We start from the raw sequence: 27,219 nt of genomic DNA, 5'->3' as shown, positions 1-27,219 counted from the left end.
ACGACCCAGTATAATCCCACAAGTGGGGTCTGGAGAGGGTAATATGTACGCAAACCTTACCCCTACCCCGAAGGGTAGAGAGGCTGTTTCCAGGAGACCCTAGGCTCAAAAAAAAGCAACAGGAGCTGATATATTAGTACCATAAAAATGCATAATAAAATAACAGCAATATAAGAGATATGAAATACAGAATACGAAATACGAAATAGATGGCTGGTATAGTAAAACTAGCAGGTAAAGCCCTGCATCAATAGACGACCAATTACATTCTTAGTCTAACTCCTAATTGGCTAGTCTCACTCTATTGTGCTGTAGAAATATTCACAAGTTTCCCCTAACCTACAACCTTAATGCTCGACCTCCATAATTTCCTATCAAGGGTCATGTCCTCAGTAATCCTAAGTCGCGCTATGTCCTGTCTGATCATCTCTCCCCAATACTTCTTAGGTCGCCCTCTACCTCTCCGCGTGCCCACTACAGCCAGTCGCTCACACCTCCTCACCGGTGCATCAGTGCTCCTCCTTTGAATGTGCCCGAACCATCTGAGTCTTACTTCCCGCATCTTGTCCTCCATGGAGGCCACGCCCGCCTTCTCTCGAATATCTTCATTCCTAATCTTATCCATCCTAGTATGCCCGCACATCCACCTCAACATCCTCATCTCTACTACTTTCATCTTCTGGATTGTGAGTTCTTTACTGGCCAACATTCATTTCCATATAACATGGCAGGCCTAACCACTGCTCTATAAAACTTACCTTTTAATAACGGTGGCACTTTCTTGTCACACAAGACTCCCGACGCTAACCTCCACTTCATCCACCCCACCCCTATACGGTGTGTGACATCCTCGTCAATCTCCCCGATCCCCTGAATAACCGATCCAAGGTACTTGAAACTACCCCTCTTGGGAATGACTTGAGAGTCAAACCTCACTTCAACGGCTCAACTCCAAATTTGCACTCGAGTATTCCGTCTTCGTCCTGCTCAACTTGAAAACTTTAGACTCAAGAGCATGTCTCCAAACTTATTATTAATATACTTATTAATAATAAGTATATTAATAAAATTTGTCATTGAAAAAGCTTGTGGAATATCCTCTACCAAAATATCAATCACTTTCAATTATATGAGTAAAAGTGTTAAATCAAATAGAAACAAAAAATATATCAGTCATTGTTATCACATAGAACTGCATTGTGATACAACTCCTTATTGATCCTCGGATTCGAAATCGGGGTATGAAATCGCCTTTGTTATGGAGCGTTTTACTTTCAATATGAATTTTTCCGACGCGAATTTGAATTTAATCGGTCTCCAATATAGGTATCGGAAAAATTCCAGAATATTTGGTCCACATCACTTTCAAAGTGCGACATTTGGAATTATTTTATGTTCAAACGATTCCTAAGTTGAAAGAAATTGAGAGGAAAAATGAGAAACTTCAACATTGGAAAATTGATTGATTATTACTACAAGTTTGTTTGCATTATAACAAATTTGTTTGCATTCTGCTCAGGACAAAAACTTAAAGATGAGTAATCAATAAGTCAAGGGTACGAAACTGTATAAATACCAAATACAAATTGACAGGTCCATTGAACTCAAACACCTAAACTTTACCTACCTGAACTAGGCATAAAGTTTGACACCTGACCAGTACTGGAAGATCGGAAGGAGAAGTGTTATAAATTTTGAATGAAAGTCCCAATAAATGACGGTAGTAACTTTAACTGTCTTAAGGTAGCGAAACTCCTTATCGCATACATAGCGACCTGTTACTACATTTAAAACTAGAAAGAGAGACTGAAGACAACAGCCATCTTCCATAGATCACAATCAAGGGTTGTAATGGAATCGAGAGAATTCCTTTAGTTCGATAAGAGATTTCGAGTTCACCCTCCGAAATTTTCTCATGCTGGTTCTGCGATAGAAGTGCGAAATTTTCCCATGTTGATTCTGCGATAAAAGTGCGGCCCACGAAATGATTATGCATTCGCACAATGAACCGCAAAATAACCTCCAAAGAATTCCTTTATGTTCGATAAGAGATTTCGAGTTCGAGCTTTAAATTTATAATGGATGCATGTATATCCATTTATAGACTGATTTTCATATAAATGAAATATTCACGTAAACAACACATTACTCGAGTATTTAGACAAAAGTACATATTTGGGACTCACCAAACAATGTGTAGAATTGTAGAACTAGCAAATTCACATATTAAACCGCGCAGACAACTATTTTACTTTGAATTTTCCAAACTTAAATACACAAAACATAGTATTCAAGTACACATTATTTAGATATTATCCATATAATTTACAATCAGCACCCAAAAGGCACTTGAGGATGAGTCTCCAGACGACTGATAATTTACAAGAAATACCAATTTCAGTCAAAATTGGATTCAGTTCTTTTTTCTTTTTTCCTTTCCTCTTTTTTTTTGCTTTAGAAATCATGGCTCAGCCTCAGAATTGCAAGATATACTCGCACCTCTCCAGCCAAAAATGGAATTTAGCTCTGTTTTTTGTCTTTATTCCATTTTCTTCTCCCGCGTCGTCTTCATTAAAAATATCATCTCTGATGCTTTCAGTAAAAACAATTTCGATATACTTTCGATCTCCAGCATGTGGTCAGCGCACATTTCGTCATGTGCTCTCAGTTGTTTTCCGCAAAGAAGTAAAATTAAACCTGCAAGAAGTGCATATATCACCGATCAAAAAGCGCCTCTAGAAAAGTTCACTCGTTCAATTTGGCAGGGTAGATACAATACCTAATGAGAGGCTTCTGAGGAACCACAAATGCATCAGATGCAATGCTGGAGGATGGTGCAGCTAGCTCAAGCGGCTTTCAGGGGCAAGGGGAAAGAAGCAAAAAGATTAGAATTTGTCTGATGTTTCCGGCCACACCAACATGCAACATTACGTGCCTTAGAAACTACCAAATTACAAAATTCAGAGTACAACTAGCAACAAAATGTACACATATTGCAGGTGACACTAACAAAGTTTTCTCAGGGAAGTCCAAAGGAAGATTTGAACAGAAAGCAATGCAAAACATATTTTGGTAAGATTCTTAAAATGGCCATTCTTATTCGCTATATTTCTCTGACATAAGGGCGATGATACAATGGACTCACCAAAAAAAAAAAAATGAACGAGTCAGTGGACTATCAAATTATCACAGCATCTTGCAAAATTGCACTTTTTATCCCAATTCTGAAGACTGGGTTAAGCTCACTCCTATTCCTCTGATCAACAATTAAACATCTGACCGCAACAAGCACCAAATTTTACAAAGACCTTGGAGCTAAAAAAAGGGAACGATCTGGAAAAACAAATAAGGAAAGTGGCCTTCTGGTATATTCCATGCTCCACATAAAGTCTGGTTCACTTTTTTGTTGCAACAAGTAACTAACAACAGAATGCTGCCATATTTTAAATGAACTCCAACAAGACTACTCATAATTTAGGGCCAATATGAATCAGATGTTTTCCCTAACATGGCAGTTTGTGTTAGAACCTTCAATTACGGGACAAGACGCACACCAAAGACATCAAAGAAAAGCACAATTAACTAGTTTAATCAACTGTTTTGTAAAATTCCACAGGTCCACTATGTTAGTCTCGGTATCATATATTATCTATCCAAAAAATAGTCTCGACCGCAAAAAGCTGAAAAGAAGAAAAAGATTAAGGAGATTTGTATGATGCAACTGCAGATGGACAGACTGAGGGTGCACAAAATCAGGATCTCAATAGACATTCGATATATTCTGCATTAAAGAAAATAAGTGTATGAAGTTTGAAGACAACCTCAAGTTCTTCCAAGCCCTCGCTTTGTAGGACCTTATGGCTAGAACCGCCAATTCTGTCCTTTTCCTCTGATGTTGTTGCCTCAACCATTTCCTCTGCTGTTGGGGGCTCCATCTGCAGTTCATTAGCCCCATCAAAATGCTTGACTCCATTTGTCACTTCCAGTTCATCCCCAGGAGCTTCAAAACCATGAGATCCACTTTGATGGCCCACAGTCGGTTCTGCGGATTGCTTGACTGCTATTGTCTCTGTTACAGCTGCACCTGATGAAGGCACAGGCAATGTGCTTTTGACAGAAACATCAATTTGGTTATCAACAAGCCCACCACTATTCAAGGTATCACCAATATCAGCTTCAAATCGCTTCAACTCTCTAGTCTCACCTGGTGAGCTGGCATCACTGCTACTCATGGCCAGGCAAGACTCTTTTGAGGTAAAACCTGTATTAACTTCATCGTGCTTTCTCTTTCTGCTAAAAGCAGCATCTACAGATGTTGCCTTAGCAGAACCAAGTGATTTTGAAACTGAACGACTTTCACTTCTTGCAGGCTGAGCAGGACGCACTCCTCCAGGGAAGACAAAGTTAGGAAGGTCTTTTCGTCTGACATGACACACATGAATCCACATGCTAGATGTCCAAAAAGAATATGCATATACATCTCGCTTAAAATCCTCAACTGTCAACCTTATATCAAATTGTTCACCTTGTTGAGGATTTGTACCTTGTTTTCTACGTAATCCCATAAAATAAGAATGGTGAAACGGCTTAGATTTATCTGAAAATTCACCCGGATGTGGATGGCATTGAAGTACACCAGCAGTGTCTCTCTCAATCTGGATGAATACAGCATGGAAACTTCATTAATTCAGTGCCTTTGGCGAAGCAATAGAGACGAAGTCATCAAAATGTGAAGCAGAAGAAAAGAAACATCACCTTTAGAGTGAGCAGGCGTATCCTGGATTCAACCCATCCTTTCCATTTCCTCATGTCATCCTCACTTTCTGCAGCTATGTCTATCCGCAAATAGTTTCTATAGGCTTCAAAAAAAGCGAAAGGCTCACAAAGACTTTCCCAGCTAGCTTTGTTAGCTTCTATTGCCTATGCACACAAAAATGAGTCAGGGAAAGAAGACTTCAACTAATAAAATAGGAATAACAAACTGGTAGATAACAGCAATAGGATTAGAATAGAAGTCATGACTGTGGAGCATTGGTGCCGCAAAAACTAAATGAAGAAGTCTAAAAAGAAATTAGGGAGAGAACCAAGTATCTTCACCATGAGCACCAAATTCACTATATACGCATGCTTGAACCGCCAAAACAAACATTTAAGAGCAACTACACACAAAGACAAATAAATTACCTAGCCTTCTATCCTACAGAAATCGTAATTTAGCAATTAAAATTTCCTTGGGGACGCAGACTTGATATGAGCATGGTCCACACACCCTCTTACTTGCTCTCTCACTCGCTGCAGTTATTTTGGGTTGGGGCTGGGGTGGGTGGGGGGTGGGGGGTTTACGAAGTTAAGCAGGAGCCTAAATTACGGAAGAAGCAACATCAATTTTATGAGCAAAAAATTGAATGAAATTCGGTGAAAAACCGACAATGAAGTAATCTTTTGTTGACAGCGGAGTTTTTAGCCTTCAATAAGACCCAAGGTCTTATCTTACATATATGTATAGGAAGGGCAGTTTAAAAACTTCTGGAGGTAAGTGATCCCTAGAAATCTGATAAATACGGTGCAATCTAGGAAGAAACAATTTCTTATGGTGAAAATGTCTTCCTTCCTAGATTGCACCATGCACTAGAGACTACAGTTGAATGCTTAAAGTCACCAATGAATCAGGACTAAAACATTAGGGCTAAACAAGCCCAATATTTTTGTCTCAATAGCTGAGATTAAGTTCTCGGAAGGCTTATTAGTATCAATTTTAATCACCAAGTTAATTGTAATTGCTACTATCCTCAGGTGTTACGGTTAAGCTGCAGCATTCCCTAGACATAAATCTGGTATATTTATGCCTGCTTTGTATGTTTAAAAAAGGTCTCTTGCATATTAAATAAGAGTGTGAGAGAGATTGATGAGCTTACAAAGCTCTAATTTATGCCTCCCTTGTTGCATCTAGTTGTAAGAAAGAGATGAAAGAGACATAAGATAAATATAGCCATTAAGGAAAATTCAGGATCATATGGAGCTACATGGATGCAGGCTACTTCAATCTGACTCTATCAAAAGCCAGCAATTATGACATGCATTAAGCTGTGAAAACACGGAACACTGAAACTAAAGTAAGCAGCATGTGATTTATCCAGTGATGAAGACAGTTGAGCAAAATGATTCTACTAAAGGAAAGATGGTACTCCCACCACATGGAATGCCACTCAGTTGAATAAACATGCTTGAGCAACATTCAAAATCTTAGTTTTGGTTTTTATCTGTATTAAGATAATAGAAATTAAATGGGGTAAATTAACTCAATAGGAGAACCAATAGGAAGAAAAAACCGGCAGATCACATTGATTGCATTCAGTACAATAGAAAACCCCACAAAAACTGAGCACGCATAAATACCTCACAAAGTTCATTCCCTCTCTGAAATTCTTCTGTCATAACACGCAAGGTACTCGTTGACACATTGTAGCTAGAATTCATGCAGGGGTATGCTGGAGTTATTATCGGCATTAGATGCTGCCTATCTTTGAAATTTCTCCGAGGATCCCAATAAGCAAGCCCAAGAGATCCTTCATTTATTGGACACAGCAAAACTGGGTTTGGCCAGCGCCACAAACTGTAGACTCTAAAAAACCGAGAGACCAACATGCTAGGAACTGCATTTGGATAAAGTTGGCAAATCCGAGCAACAAGCAATGCCCAATTAATACCGCCAAGAAATCCAGTAACCTGGTCAAAACAGAAGTGACACAAGTTTTAGAGAGGCAGACTCACTTTCACCAAGATGATAGGCACTGTACCTTTAAGGACACATAAGATTGTACAAGGGGTCATGTTGGACACTTACATTTGAGTAAACTCCACGCTTTTTTGCCCACAGTCTCATGCATCTCAGTGTGGTGCGGAAACTCTGCAGGACCAAAGAGGGGGGAAAGATTAAGTATAAAGTTTCAAAGCAAATGCAATTTACATAATTGTGAGGCAACAACCTGGATATTGGGTACTAAATGCAAAACTTGATCCGTTACTCTGCATCCATTAAGACTACGAACAGTCTGCTCATCCACATTCTGTAGTATGGACTCCTGCGAAACATCCAAATCCTGCAAGAGACAAATAGGAGTAAAATCCAGAAGTTTACAGATTACAGAATTTATTTCAACAGCATAACAAGTTATTTCAGATTAATAGGATGACGACATTAGAATTATGATGGTTCTAAAACCACAAGGAAAACAGAGTATAGTCATCAGCACACAACAGGACAGAAGATAAATGAACACTACTGATAATTGTTAACGTTACTGAATAGTAGTTAGGAATGGCCTCTCAATATTTCAGATTTAGAAAAAGTATACAAGAATCTAACACTCTTTTTAATACCTTGAAGTAGTCAAGAGTTCCAGAAATAGTCCTCATGCAATTCCAGAAAAAAGCATGCTAAGTTGCATATACAAGCAAGAGCCAGGAGAAGTAGCAAGTAATTACGCACAAATTCACACTCCCCACCCCCCAACCGGGCCCTCCTTTCAGATGTTCAGTTGTTATTAAGAGCCTAAACCAAACCTATATCCTCATAAAATGACCAGTTGAAGTTTTCAAAACCATCCATTGTTCTTTAATAAGCATCAAGTGGCTGCTCAAAGATACAGCAAAACTGTGGTAGCTTTCCCTTTACAAAGACCAGCTACTACTTACATCCAAATAAAAAATGAAGGAAGATAATAAAATCTTTCGACCCAACCATGTTATTTACAAGTAACATTCTATACCAAAAAAGCTGAAGACAACAACAATTGAGCCTTCAGTTTCTCGGTAGGAGTCAAACTCCTTTCAAATCATCCTCTATCTCCACAAAATCCACAAAATGCAGCAAAGGCTGTAATTCCGTATTTCCCTACTTCCACTTCTGTCTTTTGTCCATACCAACTGCAAGAAGCAACTTAAGGATATGTGGCACAACCTACTTTATCCCAACTAAGTTTAGAGCATATCGCACATTTCCTTGGCTACTTTAAAATTTAATTAGGAAAATGAAAAGGTAAATGCATCAAAGTAAGATGTGGAACCCTGGGAAACACCTTGTTAGGGTCACCAATTCAACCAATTATGAAGAAGATATGCAGCAGTATTTGCAGCAGTATATAACAAAGCTAAACGCACATCAGAAGATAGATTTTCCAGACTTCAAAGGATGGTGCATCTCAAAGAAAATGTGTAATCAGTCACATACAGGAGAATCATACCTCAGGAATAACCCAGAGTGCTACATTTGCATAAAGAAGGTCTATAGAAACCCCATTGAACTTGAACTTCATAACAGGAACATGAGCATCAGGTACAGGATGAAGTTCTTGTATTTCAGGCATCTCTTCAAGCATTCTATGAAGTTCACCAAAGAAGTCCTGCAATGTAAGAGGAATATTTCATGCATCAATCTTCAGCCGAGAAACCTAAGATTAAAGGATGTAAACTGAAAAAGCTGTCGTCCTACTTCACGAGTCGCATGTCTAGGTCCTACACATAGAGTGTCTATATCAGCACCGGGGCCATGTACCTGTTAAAGACAATCAAAAAAAGTTAACTTGATAAGTGAAATGGTAAAATTATCTGACAAACAAGAAAAAGCCAAAGTCCTTGAAGCCAAGCAACATAATATACAAATACTCCTTCAATCCTTTATCGACTTAAATCACTTCTTCTGTAAAGTAACATATATATTCACAATACCAAAATGTAAAATGTGTACTATCGAAAGTTTCTCCTTGCAGTTCTCACTCCTGCTGGACAAAGGGTCCCCAAATACTATAAAGCATCACTGAACAATCCCTCCCCTTGACATCCCAAATTTAAAAAACTAACTTACTAAGGCATCACAGTGATGAAAAAAGACCAAGTTGCAAAATCAATACCAGCAGGGTTCATAAATAACACAAGGGCCAGGAAACACTATAGAATTGATGGGGAAAGAAGAAACAACACCTAATTATTCTTGCTAATTGAGGTTGTCACAAGGTTGTTACAAAATTAAAGATGTGCAAGAACATGGAGAAAAGTTAGACCAAATACCCTCTCCTCAATCAAGTACTATATTAGATTTGACAAATTCATCATACATGCAACTGCATTTAACCTGCTAACTTGTAATCCCCAAAAATCCAATCAAGCAACGTAGCCCCCCTCCCCTCCCCCCCCCCCCAAAAAAAAAAAAAAGCACTTCATTTCAGGCTGTTCCAATACTGAGCCACAGACATGTAAACTGAACCAATAATGCAAGTACCAAGACTATTACTACCAGTTGAATCCAACAAAGGGTGTAAACAAGAAAAAGACATACTCCCAGCCGATATGACCCAAATGTGAAGATTTTTGCATTTGCCTCTTGCACCACGTCATCATTGAAGCCTTTAGCACGACAGACATTTTTCACCCACGTCTTCACAATCTGTTTTACTCCAGAATCAGTAATTAATGACTTTGATATAGTAGACTGAGAATTCTCAATTCACAAAACAAGAATAACCTGGTCTAATCTCCCTAGCACTTCTTCCCTCTTAATGGCTTCTTCATGACTTTCATATAAACCTGCATCTGCGAGAAACTGAAAAGGTGCAGTCCTTGTCAGATATGGTTTAAAAACTACAATGTGTCTCTCTCTATCTCACACAGACTAACACACACTCAAGCACATGTATATCTGAGTGCGAGTGTAAGCGTGTATGTGTGTGTATATGCGAGTGTGTGTATATATGTGAGTGTGTGTGTGTACACACACACACATATATAGATCAGGAATCTCGGATATCGACTTAGGTTCGAGCATTGTTTTCTCTTGACTCAGACATCAATTCGTTGGGACATTAATCTGTGTTAATTTAATCATTTAAGAGAAGAGCAATTCATAGTTGAGAAGAAAAACTTAGCTTGATTTTAATCAAAATGCTTAGACTGGTTTAGATCACCCTCTCGTGCCATAAGTGCAAAGCATGGTTATGTCTGGTTCAACTTCAAAACTGTATACGTATCCCATTGAGCAAGCAAATGCATAACATTTCTACTAACGCTTGTTTAGGCTCGGTTATAGCTGATAAGTCTTCTGAATGGGTATTGATGTCAAGTATAACCGACCGATACAAGTATTTAGGTAGAACCATAGCTTAATGTGCTTGGCTTAAATATATTATTATCACCTCTTTTTACAAAGATTAACACTCATAATTACCTTCTCGATTGGTCAATAACTGTTTTACTTATAAGTATGTACAGTTTTGATCTTTTTGGAGTTAATCCATGTGTTCTACTCAAGTATCATTAACAAGTATATAATGCAACTTTTAACTTACAAATCTGTTCAACAAACAAATGGACAGAAACACAGAATCCCAATTTATTAACCTCTGAATTATACAAATTCAACCTTACCAAGAACTCAATGTTGGGGAACTCCTTAATTTACTCTGTACATATAATCTAGAAAAGCATTATAAACACGAGAGGAAAAAATATTCCAATCATAACAACAACTGCAACAACGACGCCTCAATCCCAAACAAGTTGGGGTTAACTATAAGAATCCACACTGACCACATTACTCCATTTAAACATCGCATACCAATATTTGCAACAAAAATTGACAAGTCAAATTTTCCAAACATATACTACAACAATTTAACAAGTTAAAAAAGTAAGAACAAACCTTTTCCAATTCGCAGTTTCTAACAACATCCAATTCAGTGGGTCCACCAGTTGAAATTGGTTCAGATACTCCATATGCAGTGCTACTCATATCGCCTCCTCTTTCCACAAATAACACAAAATAACTTACTTTCCCTTTTTTTCCTTTTCTTTTTTACTCAATTGAAAATACTAACTCAATAAAGCTTTTATCTTTTTTTCTTTTTTGCATATAATAACAAAATTAACCTTCAATAACAAAGTGTTCCTCTTTTTTTTTCTGAATAATCCACTACAACAATTGAATGTAACTGGGAAACAAAAAAAGGTAAAATCAAAACTGAAAAAAAGAAGGAAATTTATCAGTATTACACTTCACACCAATTCTCATTAAATTGCGATACACTACAACAAACAAAAAGTACAATAAATTAACACAAAATAAATCAAAACCCTAACTTTATCGATTTTTTTTCTTTTTTCTCTCTAATACAACTTCACCACCACCAACAAAGCCTCTGATTTTGCAAGCGAAGCCCTAAAATTATGTGATTCTCTCAATTGACGCGGATTTTTTCTCGATTAATAGCTTCCGGTTCTTCGCACCATCGAAACCCTAATATTTAACAACAAAAAATAACAGAATAAAATTGAGGTTAGATTTACAAAAGATATAAAGAATTTATGAGATAATATAGAGAGAATTGAAGCTGACAGGAGAGAGACGAGGCGGGGAGGAGAGAGAGAGAACTGATGAATGAATAATGGAGATATAGAGAATCTGTATTATATTTTATTTATTAATTTATTGTATGTGATTTATTGTTTAGTTTCAGTTCTTAATTTTTTCCAAATTCTTATTCCTGAAGGAAAAGGAAAGAACTAGAAATTGACCACATATTTCTTCTTCTTTCTTTCTTTTTTTTTTTTTTTTACTTTATGGTATTATATTCGTTGCCCTAATTAATTTGGATTCATATATTAAGAAATTTTATTTTATTCTCGTGACTCAATTCATACTTTTGATTAATTTTTTACTTTATTCTCATGACTTATTCTTATTAACTTTTTTAACGTGAACGGATAATCGTAATTTTTTTTCTAGAAAATTATAAATGCTTTTGAAAATATCTAATTATTTTTGAATGCCATCGACTGCAAAAAAAAAAAAAAAAGGAATTGTTCTCGTGCTACAAACGTAATGTTCAAATTCTTATATGCATAACTTTAATGGTGAATTCTTTTTATTTTCGTGAGTCTTTTCGGAAACAATCTCCCTGGTACTTCGGGTAGGGGTAAGGTCTGCGTACACACTACACTTTCCAGACTGTATTAGTAAGATTTTACCGAGTTATTGTTATAACTATTTACAGAAATATAAATTATAATAAATATACATAATAAGTTATTACAATTAAAATAAGAGTAAAATTAGAAAAAGCAAGTCAATAAAAGTGGCGCAATGAGTCATCATTATTGGACGCAAATCATAGAATGATATGTGCTTTTCCAACACACGAATTTAGTTGAAGTTTCAGGTCTTAATTCTATTTTTAAAACTAAAGCTAATTGTAGTGGAAAATAGTGATATCACACTCACATACTTTAAAAAGTTAATCGTATGAATTTTTTAAGACTTATATGTGTAATAAAATGTTGCCAAAATCAATCTACTACTTATGTGACTCAAAAGCAGTGAGAAGTTGTCATATTATTTTGTCAATAAAAAGAAGTGGACTCCAAAGTATCTTATTTTTTCTTTATTACTTTATCCGACTTAATTTATGTAAATCTATTTAATTGTTAAAAAATAATAATAAGACTTTTGAAACTCTAGTATTAAATATATGTGTATAAAACTTTTAAAATTTGTAGTCTGTTGGGTTTTAAGCTTGTTAGAACTTAAAAATAGAGTGAATGAGAAATGGAGAAAAAATAAATTTTTTTAATTTCCCTCTTTGACAAAGGGACATTGTCCCGTATTGGAGCAGAAAAGGAGTTTTGACGGGTATATATATACAATTGTACTTTTTCTAGCTCTTAAAGAGCTGAGAAGAAGGCAAGTCTCGCGCCGTCGTCGTCGTCGCTCCACTTCCGGATTTGGATTTGGACCAAATTTATTTGTTAATATTAACGCAATATTATTTAATCCAAAGTAGACCATTTCTGTAACGGTAATTTAATTTTTCCTCCGTTTATTTTTTCTATTTGAATTTGAATTTGGCGGGTTTGCATAAATGGCCGTTTATAAAACTGTCATTTTGAGTTGCAGCTTACTATGAAGAGTTGCAATCCCTCGGTATCACCCAACGTTTTGGCTATAAATACATGACCTCTCCCTCAGATTTTCCTTATGAAATCCTAATTTCTCCTTCTTCCTTTTGCATTGTTTTAACAGAAAGAAAGCAGTAAGTGTGATTTGCTACTGTTCTTTGAGTTCGTTGGTCACTGGGGTTTGAAGTACCGCTACACCAGCGAGGGTAATCCGTCTTATCCTAGGAGAAAATAATCATATACCTCGGGTACTAAGAGGGATGAAGTTCCTAAAGGAAATGCTATGAATTCTGTGGGCTCGGATTAATTTATGTTCTTCTACATTTCTGGTTTCACTTTATTTTTTTATATCTGAATATATTTTCGAATACAAATTATTAACACAACCTTAAGCATATGTTGTGCCTTACTATTTCACTTTTTAGTGCAAGATCTATTTAGTAGCTATCGCTTTTTGCTTTGTATTTTTCTTCTGGATTTCATGTTATTCCTATTTTCCCTATTATTTCTATGGTGATACTAATATTGTTTCCTTTTGTCTTTTTGTTTTCTTGAGCCGATTGTCTTTCAGAAACAGCCTCTCTACTCCATCGAGGTAGGGGTAAGATATGCATACACACTACCCTCTTAGACCCCATTAATAAAATTTTACTGGATTGTTGTTATTGTTGTTAGACTAAAAACAAAATAAATTCACATAAATTGAAATGGATGGTGAGGTAATACATATTTACCACAGCATGCGGGCATAAATGCAACAAGAGTAAACCTAAAGGGGCGCCATGTACACAAATTCATTTCACTTAGCGCCTTTTTCATCTGAATTTTCAAAAAACAATACGATTTGCCAAAAAGGGCGGGTTAGGGCTTCGATCTCATTTTGGTATTTCGCATAGCAAATCTTCTTATTTTTGTCAAATCTCAAATAAAACAGTAATGTTTACATTTAGTTTCTGTTTTCCCTAATTTCAGTACTACTTATTTATTGTTGAATTAACTAGAACCAAAAAAGTTTTGATTTTTCGATTTATGCAAATTGTCGAGTGAGTTTGAACCCAATTTGTTGAAAAGTCGACTTTTTTTCATTGAAGATGGCAAATTATTATGACATTGATGATATATTAGCTGAAGAAGAGGTAATTCCCAGTTCTTGAATTTTCTTATGTTTTGTTTAAGTGTAAAAATATTTGTGGGTATTGATAATCTTAATGGAAATCAGCTTGTTCCAGCTGTGTTCTTGCAAACAGCTAATGAAGTTGGGATTTTTGATTGTGCTGATGAAACTAACAAGGTAAATTTTTTATGTTGAATTGGTTTTGTTTGCCGGATTTGAGTTATAAACATTGGCCGTTTAATTTTTGAATCATCGGTGTAATTTAACATGTTATAGCAGTTAATTTACCATAAATTCGCGGTTAACAATATGTTATGGAGTAACTATTAAATAATAGTTACTTGTACTAACCTTTTAAATGACCTTATTTTAAAAATATTTTTTTAAACCAACAGTGTAATTTAATATGTTATAGCAGGTAAATTACCATTTCTTCTAGGTTACGAATCAATCCTAGTATTAGATAGATAGTTACCCGTATTTACCTTTTAAATGACTTGCTTGTGTAAATAATTTTTGCACCGTTGGTGTTAGAAGTTAGAACTTAAAACTCTTATTTTCTGGACCAAATTGTGATGTTTATTTCCCCATTCAATTCCAGGTGGAAGCTGGCACACAAGTAGAAATGCCCTTTTGGCTTGCCCAGGAGCTATACGTGAGACAGGCCGTGTCGATTAAAGTTCCTCCATACTTTGATACCAAGTAAAGTTCTTAGTGTTTCTCATCATGGTTTCATGTTTACTTTTACTTGATACACCAGTGGAATTAGTTAAGTATGCGAAGTGGCAGATATTGAAAGAGATGTTGAATATTTATGGACACTCGATCTTACCTTGTGCAGAGTTATCCTTAAAAATTAGTAATAGATTTAGATTGGTTGATGTTCTCTTCAGACTGATGACAATCTGCTATTTAGACACTTGCACGAACCGTCTAAAACTTGACGTATCTCATATGATAATTCACACCATGCTTGTTTTATAGATCCAATTTCCAAGATTTGGAAGTTTCTACCTATTTGTTTCTTATATGTTAATTTACCAGAGCCAAAACGAGGAATGAGATAGGAGCTGACGCAGCACATGTGGATCTGAGAAGTTTATGCCCCTACTTTTATAATTTTGGATGCAAGATAGCACGCCTGTGAGTTCTTCTTGTCTTTGTTCCTTTTTTCCTGCAACTGTTATGTTACTTTGCACCTGTTTCTTCTTTTGCAAAACCTCCCAAAACCCCAAGTAGGGGAAGCTGATGTAGATTGACTGATCTTAGATCGCAATAGTGGCCAAGTAATGCGAGAAATGATTGTGCTAATGTGAAGAAGGGTTCTGAAGGCATGCTAAATGGCCAAACTTCTATAGGTGAACTAGGAGTGGACCAGAACCCTGCCACGGAAGAGAGCTTTTAATTGAAACTGATGTAGTTCATATTACTTTATATGAAGCATGGCGTCTGATCCTGAAACTCATGCAGTTCATGGTACTTTATGCTAAGCACTCTACTTGACCATTAATAGCGTTAGTTGCTCAGACTCGAGTGTGGGTGTCCGAGACGGGTATGGATCTAGAGGTCGGATCCGTCATGATCTGAATTTAATGATTGAGGAGTACGAATCCATGTACGGATACGGGTGCGGAGATTCGGCTCAAAATAATTCAAATATCTTAAAATAGAGTTATGAAAATATGTTTAAATAATGAGACATTATTTGGAAAACTTATAAGGTATTCCGAGAAGGAGACAATATTGATCAAGAGGAGAATCTGAGAAAGACATAAAAGGAAAATGATTGACACAGAAATTTCTATATACAAGCTATTCCATTTTCTTCAATTTCACCCTAGCTTTTGTTTTGATTTCAGAAATGTCCTAAATTTCTCTGTCGATTTTGGTCAAAGTACCCAAAAGTGGTTCACCAGATCCGGCACGGATCCCACACCCACGTCGTATCGACACGGGTGCGGCTCTGAAAGTGAAGAGTCCGAACAACCCGGTAGTTGAGCCAAAGGATTGCTGGTAGAACTTAATATAGTCTAAGTAGTACCAAGGGATAATAGTTTTCACATGAGCTGAGTTATGGGAAATGGTGATTGGTGGTGACTACAAAGGAAACGATGCTACATTTAGAGCATAAATGGACCTTTAAATGCTCTTCCGTTTCAATATAGCTTATCTTCCCCCCCCCCCCCAAAAAAAAAATGCGAGCTAATAGGAAAAGCAAAGGAAAGAAGGTCCGACCTTGCTATGCATATGTTCGCTGATGGAGCTCTCGTTAGTCCTTACAAGATATGGTGATACTCTCTGACAGGCTGGCATTGTCCAAATGAATTCAAGAGCTTTTGTGTAGACTACGGGTACAGACTGGTTTTCTATTAGAAATTTTATGTGAATGAAGTGTTCCTGTTAAAAGCAGAAAAGGACATTTCTTGAGGTCAGGTACTTAAAACTTAGGAGTGTGCTTCATGGTTAATATATCCTTTGTAGACATGATCCTATTATAGGAGTATCAGTTACTGTTGCATGATTCTTTAGCTTGAAAAAGCCGGAAACACACAAAATATAATTGAGCAGAGTTGAAACAGGCCTCTCGTTTGTTTACACTTGTGTAAAATCAGGACTTAATTACATGGAAGGGAAACCCAAAGTCGTTCACTCCCCTGTTTGATTATGAGCTGTCTTTTGCAGAAATCATAAAGATCTCCGCTCATCCTGTGGCACAATATGGTAGTGCAAGACCTTAGCTACTTTAAATTTGATAGCAAACCAGTAATCAATAGTTTTAACTATTCCCAGTTCTCTTTTGCCACATTAAATGATGTGGTTGGTAGGCATCTTGTCTCTTCAAATTCTGGTACATCTAAGTGTATCTGGTAGTAGTACATTTGCAGATTGCAGTTGCAGCTCTTGTTGCCTCAAGTTTGTTGTTTCTCCTGATTTTCTTTTCCTTCAAACCTATATGCTAATTTGGTGTTTCTTCAGGTTGACATTACCTTATACTTTCTGTCTTTCTTATTGGACAGGATTGGTGAGAAGACCATTGGACCTCTACTTCTAGTTGCATTTCGAACAAGATACAGAGAAGTCCTCATCAAGGCTCATACTGCAGCGTCAATTGTGGTTCCCAAGAACTTGACTCTTCTGACAAAAGAAGAGACTAAATGTGAGAAAATTCTTATAATCTATTGATTCTCAACCCCCCGCCCTTCCCCCAAACTAAGAAAGAAAAAAAAAACTCCTCTGAGTAGTGGCGTTTAGACAGTTCATTTGAGAATCTCATACACGCTTCTTTGAAGTTTTAGAAAACAAAAATGTGATTGAATAGTTGTTTTTAGAAGTTCTATTCCCAAATTTATTTATTTTTGGAAAATCATCTCAGGTTGCTTTTAGAGGCCAGAAGACTTTTGTTTTGTTACAATTACTTCTTCTAAAAACACCACTGAACTAAAACTTTAAAATGTTACTTTCAAAAAATATTTCTGGTCAAATACTTGTAAGATTCATTACTAATTTTCTGGTTTTTATTGATAATTTGATGGCGAAGTGTATGAAGCTGGTCAGTCATCAACAGCAGCATTTAAGAAGTGGCGAATGGGAGGTCCTAGATTGCAGAAAGCTTCTGTACTTGGAAGAAAGAGGAAGCCAGTTGAATGAGTTTTGGTACTTGAAAAGATATGATCAGGCATGCTACGATATGAAGATGTATTGTCTATTTGGCTATTCTATGAGATTTGCCTCTCTTTTCAAGTGTATTATAGAAAGTGGATCTGGAGACTAGCTGATGAGGTTAATATAGACAATCTTACTGCTTCAAACTAATAATTTTGATCAATATATTTTCTTTGGTGAAAATAGCACGGGCTAACTAGTTTTCGGACTGATAATTGAAAAATAGCCAGTGTTTGTAATGTCATTAAAAATAGCCAATGTTTTGCTACAGCATGGAATGTTCCAGTATAATATACTGAATTATGGAGTTCTTGCGCATAAACTTCCAGCATATTATGTTGGAACTACTGCACATGGAAAGTTTTAGTATAATATACCGGAGAATAGAGCATATGTATATAAACTTCCAGCATATTATGTTGGAATTCCAGCATGCAGAAAGTTTCAGCATATTATACTGGAAATTGGAGCACTTGCGTATGAACTTTCAGCATATTTTGTTGGAACTCTAGCACATTATGAAATTCCAGCATGTTTACATGTAAAAAATTCGAACTCCAGCATATTATGCTAGAATATTTCCGGATTTTGAATAGTATTTTTGTTCAAATTTATCTTTACATAAAAAGTGACTAAATTTCGATTTATTTTTGAAATTATGGCTATTTTTCAATTACTAATAAATCTGGCTATTTTTTAATTTCACCCTTTTCTTTTTTCCCCTCAAATGAATTCAAGAAAAAGGAGCATTTTCTTTTTTCATTTTATTAACATAGAAGAAAGGAAGCAATATGCAAGGTTAGCTGCATTAAAGAGCAGAGTCTCCAGTCGACAATTATAAAAGGAAATGAATATAGATAACTTCACTTTTATAAAAGCTGGTCAGTCTTCACAAATGGGTCTCAGGCAACTCCCATATGTGGAAAAACTTGTCAGTCAAGTACAGGTGGGCATAGTTTGGGCAGACTAGAAATCCAAACCAAAATTCGAATTTTTTGAATTTTTGGTTTGGATTTTCAGATTACGGATTGGATTTTGGTGTGGATAATGGATTTGGTACTTCATATTTTTTGATATCCGAAAATCCTATTAAATTTAGTCCATTATCCACATATCAGTAGTAATAAGTTCAACACCCCACCCATTAGATATTATCTCACAATTCAATATTAATTAGTGCTAAATTATTGTCATGATACTTTCTATTTGGATATGGTTTTACTATAGCTACTTCTTATCTGCCGTATTAATGTCTTTGTTGCATTTGCTTGAAAATTTCATTACTTGAATACTTTATTTGGATGATTATGGTGAGAAAGAGGAACTTTTCAAGCAATTTAATATGAGTATTTCATTTGAATTTATTTTTGTAAAAAGAAGAAACACCTCAACTTACAACAACAACAACCCAGTATAATCCCACTTAGTGGGGTCTGGGGAGGGTAGTGTGTACGCAGACCTTACCCCTACCCTGGGATAGAGAGGCTGTTTAAGAAACACCTCAACTTATAAGCTCAAAATCGAAAATCCAAAATATCCAAACCGATTAATCCGAAACCGAACTTAAAAAATCCGATCCAATCCGAGCTAATTTGGATTGGATTTTCTTCATTCTGAAGTCCGAAAAATCCAAACCAAAATTTTCATATTCAATCTGCACTGCCCGAACGCTCACCCCTACAGTCAAGTATGAAAATCGTAAGGTAATTTTTTTTCATTTTGTCTAAGTTCTGGTAAACAACGTTACTACTTACTTGATACCCCTGCTAGCAGAAGGTTGCAATACTCGATTGTATATACAGGAGAACATGCACAGTTTTGTAAAATAGGAAATAGTAACACAATAGAATAGCATAGCCTAAATTGAGAAAGAAATTGCCCCCATTAACAAACATAACTATAAAACAATGTTTACCCGATTGCCAGTTTTGTACTGATACCATCTCAGTTGGCAAATAGGAGGGTACCTACCCGATTTACATGTACAGCTATTTCGGTAACGCGAACAACACCCTTTCATATTATACTATATCTAACAAGAAAGTTCTTCGGCAGTTCTTCGGCCTTGAATATGAGCATACAGCTATATTACATGAGGCAAAAGGACGAACAAAAAAATTAGCAGGAAAACAGAATGAACAGCTATGTAGCAGCTTCCCCTTCTCTTTTCAGCAGCTCCTGGAAAACATAAAGGACAAATGACAAAATAATTTAGAAAAATACTTCAACCAGCTCTAACTATATTTCACCTTTTAATGTCATAATGCATAAGCAGAGCTTGTCAACTATTTGTTAAAGTTATTACAAGAGACAATTATTGCTTACCAATTTAGTAGCAGCAATGGACAGTCGTTGCCTTTCCTTCTTCTCGCGCTGGCACTCTGCACACCAGCCGGAAAAGTCTTTCTGGTACTTCCTTAGCTCTCTAAAGACAGAACTGTAAGGGAAAGATAGCAACTATCAGGTATTCAATGATTCTGGAAGATGAATAAAAGTAAGACATCCGAATTATTGAGATCTGGTCTGATTGAGTTGCAGCAAAGAAGTTCATATCTTTACATACAATTTTTATTGACAAGTAAAACAAATTATTTAGTTGGAACAAGTATAATGTTATGCACTTTTACCAACACCGGACCATCCCCTCTTGAAAAAGCAGTTACAATTAGATACTCCAAGCAAAGATTTTGCATCATATGAAGTGAAGCCTTGTATAAATCAGATTTTTCTTAGCATCTTAGCAATACCTCCAGCAATTTTAATCCTGATAAGTTTGAAGCCAAACATGAGCAAAACATGGTTCAAGGTTTAGGAATACCATGAAGCACACTGTCCATGTAAAACAGTTAGTGCAAAACGAATTTATCCTATATGAAGTTACCTATCATCACTGAAAAAGAAAATCAATAATATGTGCATCTCCAATTCTTGAGAAAAGCTTTTCCAGAAAGCATGATATGCATTCAGCTGTTTATCAAAACTCTTCTTTTATTTTGTGAAAAAGGAGAATGAGTGATACCATAACCACCAGGTAATCAGGTATCCATAAAAAATTTGACAAATCACGATAACTAGTAGATGTCTGTATGACCAACCACTATCAATGGCCAAGGGAAAAAGTTGAGATCTAGATATAATGTAACCATTTAATCAACGTTTCTACAAACATGCTAAACTATGCTATTCCAAGTTAACTCATGCCATTTTCAGTTGCCAACTCAGCATGGCACATATATTTAGGTGCCTCAAGGAATATCAGCATCATGTTTTCATGATTATAAGACAGTATTCGCTCCTTTCCCCACCGTCACTTTACACTACTTCTCCTCATATCATTGAAAGTTGATATACATAAACTACTTTCAGTACTTGAAGCACTGATGCCAGAAATAAAATGGAAAACATCCAAATATCTGCATCAAGGAGGACTATGCAGATAAAATGGAGACCGTAGTTAAGCATCAATATTGCATACTTAAACAGAGGCAGACAAGGATTTAAACTTAGATGGGTTTGACCTTTAAGGTTCTTAGTTCCGAACTCATTGTTCTTCTAAAAAGTATGGGTTTAGATCTAATATTTGTTGAAATTTAAGAAGGAGAGCCTTAGAGCGACGAGAAAGTTGTCTCGGTATGACCTATAGGTCACCGGTTCGAGCAGTGGAATTAGTGTAGGCTGTCTACATCACACCCCTTAGGATGCGGCCCTTCCCCGGACCCTGTGTGAATGCGAGATGCTTTGTGTGCTGGGCTGCCCTTTTTTATTTGTTGAAATTTAGCGGGTTTTCACATACCGCGGAAAAAATACTAGGTTCAGATGAACCTGTTGCCAAAGAGCTGCATCCACTGCTGTTCTCAAACAATTATGAAGCACAGCTTAAAACTTCAAACAGTAGGTAATGCAGCGGTAACAGGATATTCCAACAATAACAAATTTTCACGACTGTGTTTGAAGCAAATTGTCTAGTGGAAACGATCAAAATAGCAAGGCAACAGCATCTAATACCTTCTGCACCACAACAACAAGTTGATCCTCTGCCCCGATGTTGTTGCTCTAGCACCATGCCGATGGCGACCACGATGAAGCACTGCACGCCCCGTGACATGGGAGTAATCAAAGATCTCCTGTTAAATTATTCCAAATCCATAGTGAATGCTCTTGACATGCATAAGTTGTATTTTGAATTTGATGATATATACTCTAACACACAAATAACGTGGAGCTAACAACATTCTTTCTTCAGTATTTAAACCATATGTAGACTTCGAGAATGAGCTGATAAACTTGGTAATAACACAGCATATATTCATCATCACTGATTACTATGGAGAAATAAAGCAAGCAAATCTGCATTCAAAGTAAGGTGCCAATAAAAGGTACCACCAGTTGGATGCCAGTATAAGCGAATAATGGAAAGTTGTGCCTCTTTAATTGGCTAATATGGAGAAGGAGCAGAAGAAATGTTTGAAGGGGTTGAGAGTCCAATGTGGAGAGTTAAATCTACATTTTGTTTCATTTGTACTTCTGGTGTAAAGAAGACATGTCATATTCTTTATATAGTTGGAGGTTTCCGTTTTTTCACCTGAAGCTTATCGTTCATTCACACTGTATGGTGGATATCAATGGAATCATTTTGACTTGTAAAAGTAAAAAGAGATAAGAGCAGTCCTCTGCCTTTTTCCGTTCCGGCACGTGATCAAGAAGATTGTCATGGATCCAGCTTTGAAACTCAGGTTTAACATTTATCACGACTTCAAATTATCACAATAAACAGTCAGCATTTTCTCTGAAAAAGTTGCAATACACTTGGTTACCAGGTTGTTGACAGTAAGGGCACTGTGCAAAAAGCTACTAGTTTCGACAACACAATAACCATTTAAACAAAAATACATAGGAAATAATGGAATTTTTTTGTTGATAAATATGAAATAATGGAAACATGGCTTCCTATTGAAACAGAGATTTCTCGTGCACAGTTAATCAAACAACGGAACAATAATTACCTCAGGTTGTGTTTCAGTATTTACATGCTTCTCACACCGCACTCCACGGAAGAACAGCTCTCCACCAGAGAATTGCTTACCCAAGCACACATTTAAAGTTACTTCTGAGTCATCAACATGAAAACCTGAAAATTAAATTGGTTGAGATGCAAGACAATGTCCCTCACAGAGCCAAAAAGGCTTTGAGGCACTTCAAAGCAATAGCTGACCCCAATAAGTACTAAACAAACAATAACTTTTTTTTGATAAGGTAAAAAATTCACTTAAAGAAAGGGTAAAAGTGTGCCCGTACTCAAAAGCATACAAAAATTTACCCAAGTCAACATCTCTATCCATCCCATACTCGACAACAAAACCGTGATGGCTATCAAGTGTGGATCCACCAACTTCAGTAAAGAAAACTGCACAAAAATATCAAAGAGGAAGACTAAGAGAAGAGCCAACTAATTTTCACAATCAGATCCTCTCTCCTTTCTTGCTGCATCGCAGTTAAAAGTAAAATTCTTACCTCTTGAAATGGGACGAATGAAATCTTCCATCAACTTGTCAAGCATAGTTTCGAGGCCAAAGTCATCAAGAACGGCACCAAATTTGTTCATTGTATTGGGACGCATTATTCTGAACTTTGTCTCGCGGACCCACCTTTCAAAGTTTTCTACCTAAGCAATAGAACCTGATAAGAAAACAGAAATGCTAAACTACAAAGAAAAACTAGATTTAGCATGCAAAATAACAGCAGCAAGCCGGTTGATACCTCAGCCAACATCATCTCACAAAATCGTGGTTGAAGCATTTCAAATGTTAAAACTCCAGGAGAGGGTTCCGACATTATGTTTCTGTAACTTTCCTCTGTGTTCTCGCTAATTGCCTTAAGAAATGATGGCACAAAAAAATTCGCAGCATGCATGGTATATAACTCCCTGTGTAGAGGCTGGAATAAAAGGAAAGCTAATTAGAAAATAGAAAGGAAGAAGATTAATGCTAAACGAAGATCAATGAGCATTACATTCTATGCTTATAATTCTTTAAATGGAAAGGCATTTCTCTCCAGAGAAAACGCAAGCAAAGTTACGTAAACTTTCTTACCTTACTTTAATAGACTTAACAACAAAAAGTATAAAAATTGATGTCTTCATTTACAACCATCACTGAAATATTAACCTACAAATCCCTTCTGCAGAACGTAAATACCTGATAGTTTGATATAATCTTCTGTCGGTATTCCCTATGCTTCTGCACCTGTTAAAGCAGAGGAGATGAAACAATATTGTACTGATAGAGTTTCGGAATGAGAGAGAGAGAGAGAGTACAATCTCACAAATAGCAAGGAAAAGTTTGGAAAGCAAAGGACATTCAGAGAAGACTATATCAGCAGACAACATTCCTAATAGTTCAAGGGTAAACAAGGACTTCATTAGGAGACTGGCATGTTTTGTAAATATTCCACCACATTATAAACAAATTAACCAGGTAGGTTTAACTTAGATCACATGTTCTTTTTAACCAAAATTTTGGTTGTTCTTATATCCATCTATACTCGGGTCACATCTCCCTGAATTATTAAATCATTTGCCTATTGAAAAGAGAAACAAGCTATGTCGCACCCAAGGGTGTGGCCTAGTGGTCAGTGGGAGGAGAATCACGAAGTATCAGGTTCAAATCATAGCGGAGGCAAAATAATATTAGATGATTTTTTCTCATCCGCCTAAGTCTTAGTGGATAGAGCTACCTAGTACCTGCGCCGGTGGAGGTAGCAGGTATCCGGTGGAATAATAGAGGTACGCACAAGCTGACCTAGATACCACGGTAAAAAATACAAAAAAAAAAAAACCACGTGCAAAATGCAAATTCACGTTCAGGACAATAATGGATGAGAATAAAACAAAGCCCGAGATTTTCAGCAATAACCATCAAAAAGCCCAGATTTTTCTAGCTTTTTATTTTCTTTTGTTTTTTTCATTCTCATCAAACAGCATATAAGCACTCTATTACAGCTGAATTCACAGCTCTGCGTACCTAGAGCTCCACAAGCCACCCTTTCACTATTTTTTAATACTAACAAAGGTGTTTCATTGAGAAAACTAATTCGACATAAAAAAAGTTGATTTTTCAGCAAATTGCTTAATGGCAACGTACATGCAAAATTGCAATACAAAGCACAGAAAAAGTTCAGCTTCTAAGTTTTCCCTTTTCAGCTTCTCATCAGTTAATAATGGCTCAATTCACTACCCACATTCTAACATAATATATACACTAATCAAAATGTACAAAGAACAACAACAATCACATGCAAATTACAAACGCAAAATTGAAAAATGTAATTTACAAAATTGAAAATGCTATACTTACACGTGTACGTTCACCTTCAGGACAATACTTAAGGAGAATTTCCCGCATGTAATGAACTTTATGGTCACGTGACGAATTGAGGAGAGTAGGCGGAAGGTACCGTTCGAGCGAGCTAAATAACAATGGACTAAAATCCAATTGAAGATCTTCATAATTATCCGACTTGTGATCAATACTAGGGTTTAAACGCAACCTCAGAGAATTGAGTGACGGGTAAACGGCGCCGTTTGTTGCTGTTCCGCCGTTACCGTTACCGTTACCATTTCGGGTAGGGTTTGTTGTTGATTGAGAATCCTTCTTCCGATCCATTGTTGCTGCTGCTGAGCCATCTTGAGACATTGTTGAGAATTGTGGTTTTGGATTTCTGTTGAGTGTGGGATTGTGAAGATTATGGGATCATTTTATCAGATGGAGATTTAGGGTTTTCATTTTTTTTTAGGGTTGGATTTGTTGATGGTGATGAAGAAGTAGGGTTTAGATGTGTGGAGCTGGCCTCAGACCTATTTTTGTTTTTTGGATTATTTTTATTAGGCAAATACTCATGTCAGCTCGAGGTGTCCACAAGAAATACCGATTATTGTTTATGTTTTTGTAATAAATTTTGTATTATACGTGAAAATTCTTAGTAGAATTCATTTGCTTATTTTTTTTAATTATTCAAATTTGATTAATTCTATATTGCAAGTGCAAGTCAAAGTTTTTGACATGAAAGTGAAAATGATCAATTATATGAATCTTTACTATTCATTCAAGAGAAAATGCATAAAGACCTCATTCAACTTGTACTGGAAAGTTATTCACACACCTAAACTTTATGGGTGTCCTAACACTCCACTATTGTTTAAAGAACTGTATTTATTTACTCCTTCCTAAGGCCTGACCTAACTATAATAACTTCAGTGGAAAACATGCGCTTTTATTATGAAGCCACGTAATTAAATCCTTCCGTAAATAAACATAAACATAACATTACACAGTCACTCATTAACCCATTAACCCCTCAGTGAAAAATTCTCAAAGTAAAGAACCCTATTACCCCACCCTCAAAGATCCGATTAGCCTCTCCAAAATCAATTTGCCTGACCAAAATCGAAGGGACGTGTTGCAATATCCTTTGATTTCGTTGTTGCTGGTGCTTTCCGTTTGTTCTTAATTGTTTCATTTGACGATTTGGTTGAAAAGTCGTTCGAAGTTGAAGGTCCCTGAAGAATCAAGTGCAAACATTATCTTTGTTTTAGTTTGGAGGTAAACACATCAACCCTAGCCTTTTCTATCATCAACCCTAAATGTTATCTCTATTTTAGTTTCTTTAATATAATCTGTATCTAGGGTTTTGAGCTTGCTTTAAATTTCTTCACTGTAATGTTTTCAATGTAAAATCGAGGAACAGAAATATAATTTTTAAGGTGTAATAATAACCAATTTTCAGTTTTTTCTTGTTGCATGTATTCAGAGGAGGAGCACTGATGCACCGGTGAGGAGGTGTGAGCGACTGGCTGTAGTGGGCACGCGGAGAGGTAGAGGACGACCTAAGAAGTATTGGGGAGAGGTGATCAGACAGGACATGGCGCGACTTAGGATTACTGAGGACATGGCCCTTGACAGGGAATTATGGAGGTCGAGTATTAAGGTTGTAGATTAGGGGAGAGTTGTGAATATTCCTACATCACAATAGAGTGAGACTAGCCAGTTAGGAGTTGGACTAAGAATGTCATTGGTCGTCTATTGATGCAGGGCTTTACCTGCTAGTTTTTACTATACCAGCCATCTTTTTCGTATTTCGTATTCTGTATTTCATATCTATTGTATTGCTGTTATTTTATTATGCATTTTTATTATGCATTTTTATGGTACTAATATATCGGCTTCTGTTGTTTTTGAGCTGAGGGTCTCCTAGAAACAGCCTCTCTACCCTTCGAGGTAGGGGTAAGGTCTGCGTACATATTACCCTCCCCAGACCCCACTTGTGGGATTATACTGGGTTGTTGTTGTTGTTGTTGTTGTTGTTCTTGTTGCATGTATTCTAACTTCTTATGTAGGGGTCTAATAGTAACTATTAATCCTTAATTAGTTTATTTTCTACTATATTCAGGTATTTCAATGTCTTTTGTACTTGTTATACTAAGGTTTTTCCATGGTGGAAAA

The 27,219-nt window shown here is 36.4% G+C and overlaps 3 protein-coding genes across 6 annotated transcripts; 1 reads left to right on the top strand and 2 right to left on the bottom strand.

Moving 5' to 3' along the window:
- Positions 1 to 2,226: 2,226 nt before the first annotated feature.
- On the bottom strand, positions 2,227 to 11,527 carry LOC107792847 (nuclear poly(A) polymerase 1). Of its 2 annotated transcripts, XM_016615096.2 has the most exons (13): positions 11,387 to 11,527; positions 10,694 to 11,287; positions 9,521 to 9,598; positions 9,335 to 9,442; positions 8,492 to 8,554; positions 8,244 to 8,402; positions 6,987 to 7,100; positions 6,845 to 6,907; positions 6,397 to 6,726; positions 4,756 to 4,920; positions 3,822 to 4,655; positions 2,780 to 2,853; positions 2,227 to 2,697 (listed from the first exon to the last, which is right to left on the bottom strand). In XM_016615096.2, the coding sequence occupies exons 2-13, from the start codon at positions 10,781 to 10,783 to the stop codon at positions 2,655 to 2,657; spliced, it is 2,121 nt and encodes a 706-aa protein (XP_016470582.1). In that variant the 5' UTR covers positions 10,784 to 11,287; positions 11,387 to 11,527; the 3' UTR covers positions 2,227 to 2,654. The 2 variants fall into 2 exon arrangements, with proteins under 2 accessions (XP_016470582.1, XP_075097392.1); XM_075241291.1 differs by having other exon boundaries at positions 10,694 to 11,437.
- Positions 11,528 to 13,698: 2,171 nt separating this feature from the next.
- LOC107792848 (DNA replication complex GINS protein PSF3) lies at positions 13,699 to 17,905 on the top strand. 3 transcript variants are annotated; one of them, XM_075241409.1, is made up of 7 exons: positions 13,699 to 13,878; positions 14,037 to 14,081; positions 14,165 to 14,236; positions 14,661 to 14,761; positions 15,104 to 15,202; positions 17,077 to 17,216; positions 17,598 to 17,905. In XM_075241409.1, exons 2-7 carry the CDS (start codon positions 14,037 to 14,039, stop codon positions 17,705 to 17,707), a joined length of 567 nt encoding a protein of 188 aa, XP_075097510.1. In that variant the 5' UTR covers positions 13,699 to 13,878; the 3' UTR covers positions 17,708 to 17,905. The 3 variants fall into 3 exon arrangements, with proteins under 3 accessions (XP_075097510.1, XP_016470585.1, XP_016470583.2); XM_016615099.2 differs by having other exon boundaries at positions 13,709 to 13,828; XM_016615097.2 differs by having other exon boundaries at positions 13,713 to 13,805.
- Positions 17,906 to 19,585: 1,680 nt separating this feature from the next.
- LOC107792850 (2-oxoglutarate and iron-dependent oxygenase domain-containing protein CP2) lies at positions 19,586 to 25,653 on the bottom strand. Its single transcript, XM_016615100.2, has 9 exons — positions 25,075 to 25,653; positions 23,917 to 23,964; positions 23,480 to 23,656; positions 23,234 to 23,384; positions 23,040 to 23,126; positions 22,726 to 22,850; positions 21,728 to 21,846; positions 20,048 to 20,159; positions 19,586 to 19,900 (listed from the first exon to the last, which is right to left on the bottom strand). Exons 1-9 carry the CDS (start codon positions 25,411 to 25,413, stop codon positions 19,865 to 19,867), a joined length of 1,194 nt encoding a protein of 397 aa, XP_016470586.1. The 5' UTR covers positions 25,414 to 25,653; the 3' UTR covers positions 19,586 to 19,864.
- Positions 25,654 to 27,219: the final 1,566 nt, after the last annotated feature.

Source organism: Nicotiana tabacum, chromosome 20, assembly GCF_000715075.1.
Source record: "Nicotiana tabacum cultivar K326 chromosome 20, ASM71507v2, whole genome shotgun sequence".
Classification (NCBI taxonomy): Eukaryota; Viridiplantae; Streptophyta; class Magnoliopsida; order Solanales; family Solanaceae; genus Nicotiana; species Nicotiana tabacum.
This window is presented reverse-complemented; position numbering and strand designations above follow the sequence as displayed.

Coding starts and splice junctions, on each gene's coding strand:
- LOC107792847 (XM_016615096.2), bottom strand. CDS start 10,783: ATGAGTAGCACTGCATATGGAGTATCTGAACCAATTTCAACTGGTGGA. Junction 7,101..8,243: donor CACTCTGGGTTATTCCTGAG/GTATGATTCTCC, acceptor TGTCTCTTGCAG/GATTTGGATGTTTCGCAGGA. Junction 6,908..6,986: donor ATTTAGTACCCAATATCCAG/GTTGTTGCCTCA, acceptor TTGGTCCTGCAG/AGTTTCCGCACCACACTGAG.
- LOC107792848 (XM_016615097.2), top strand. CDS start 13,728: ATGTACACAAATTCATTTCACTTAGCGCCTTTTTCATCTGAATTTTCA. Junction 14,237..14,660: donor GTGCTGATGAAACTAACAAG/GTAAATTTTTTA, acceptor ATTCAATTCCAG/GTGGAAGCTGGCACACAAGT. Junction 17,217..17,597: donor GACAAAAGAAGAGACTAAAT/GTGAGAAAATTC, acceptor TTGATGGCGAAG/TGTATGAAGCTGGTCAGTCA.
- LOC107792850 (XM_016615100.2), bottom strand. CDS start 25,413: ATGTCTCAAGATGGCTCAGCAGCAGCAACAATGGATCGGAAGAAGGAT. Junction 23,657..23,916: donor AGATTATATCAAACTATCAG/GTATTTACGTTC, acceptor CTTTTATTCCAG/CCTCTACACAGGGAGTTATA. Junction 23,385..23,479: donor GTGAGATGATGTTGGCTGAG/GTATCAACCGGC, acceptor TCTATTGCTTAG/GTAGAAAACTTTGAAAGGTG.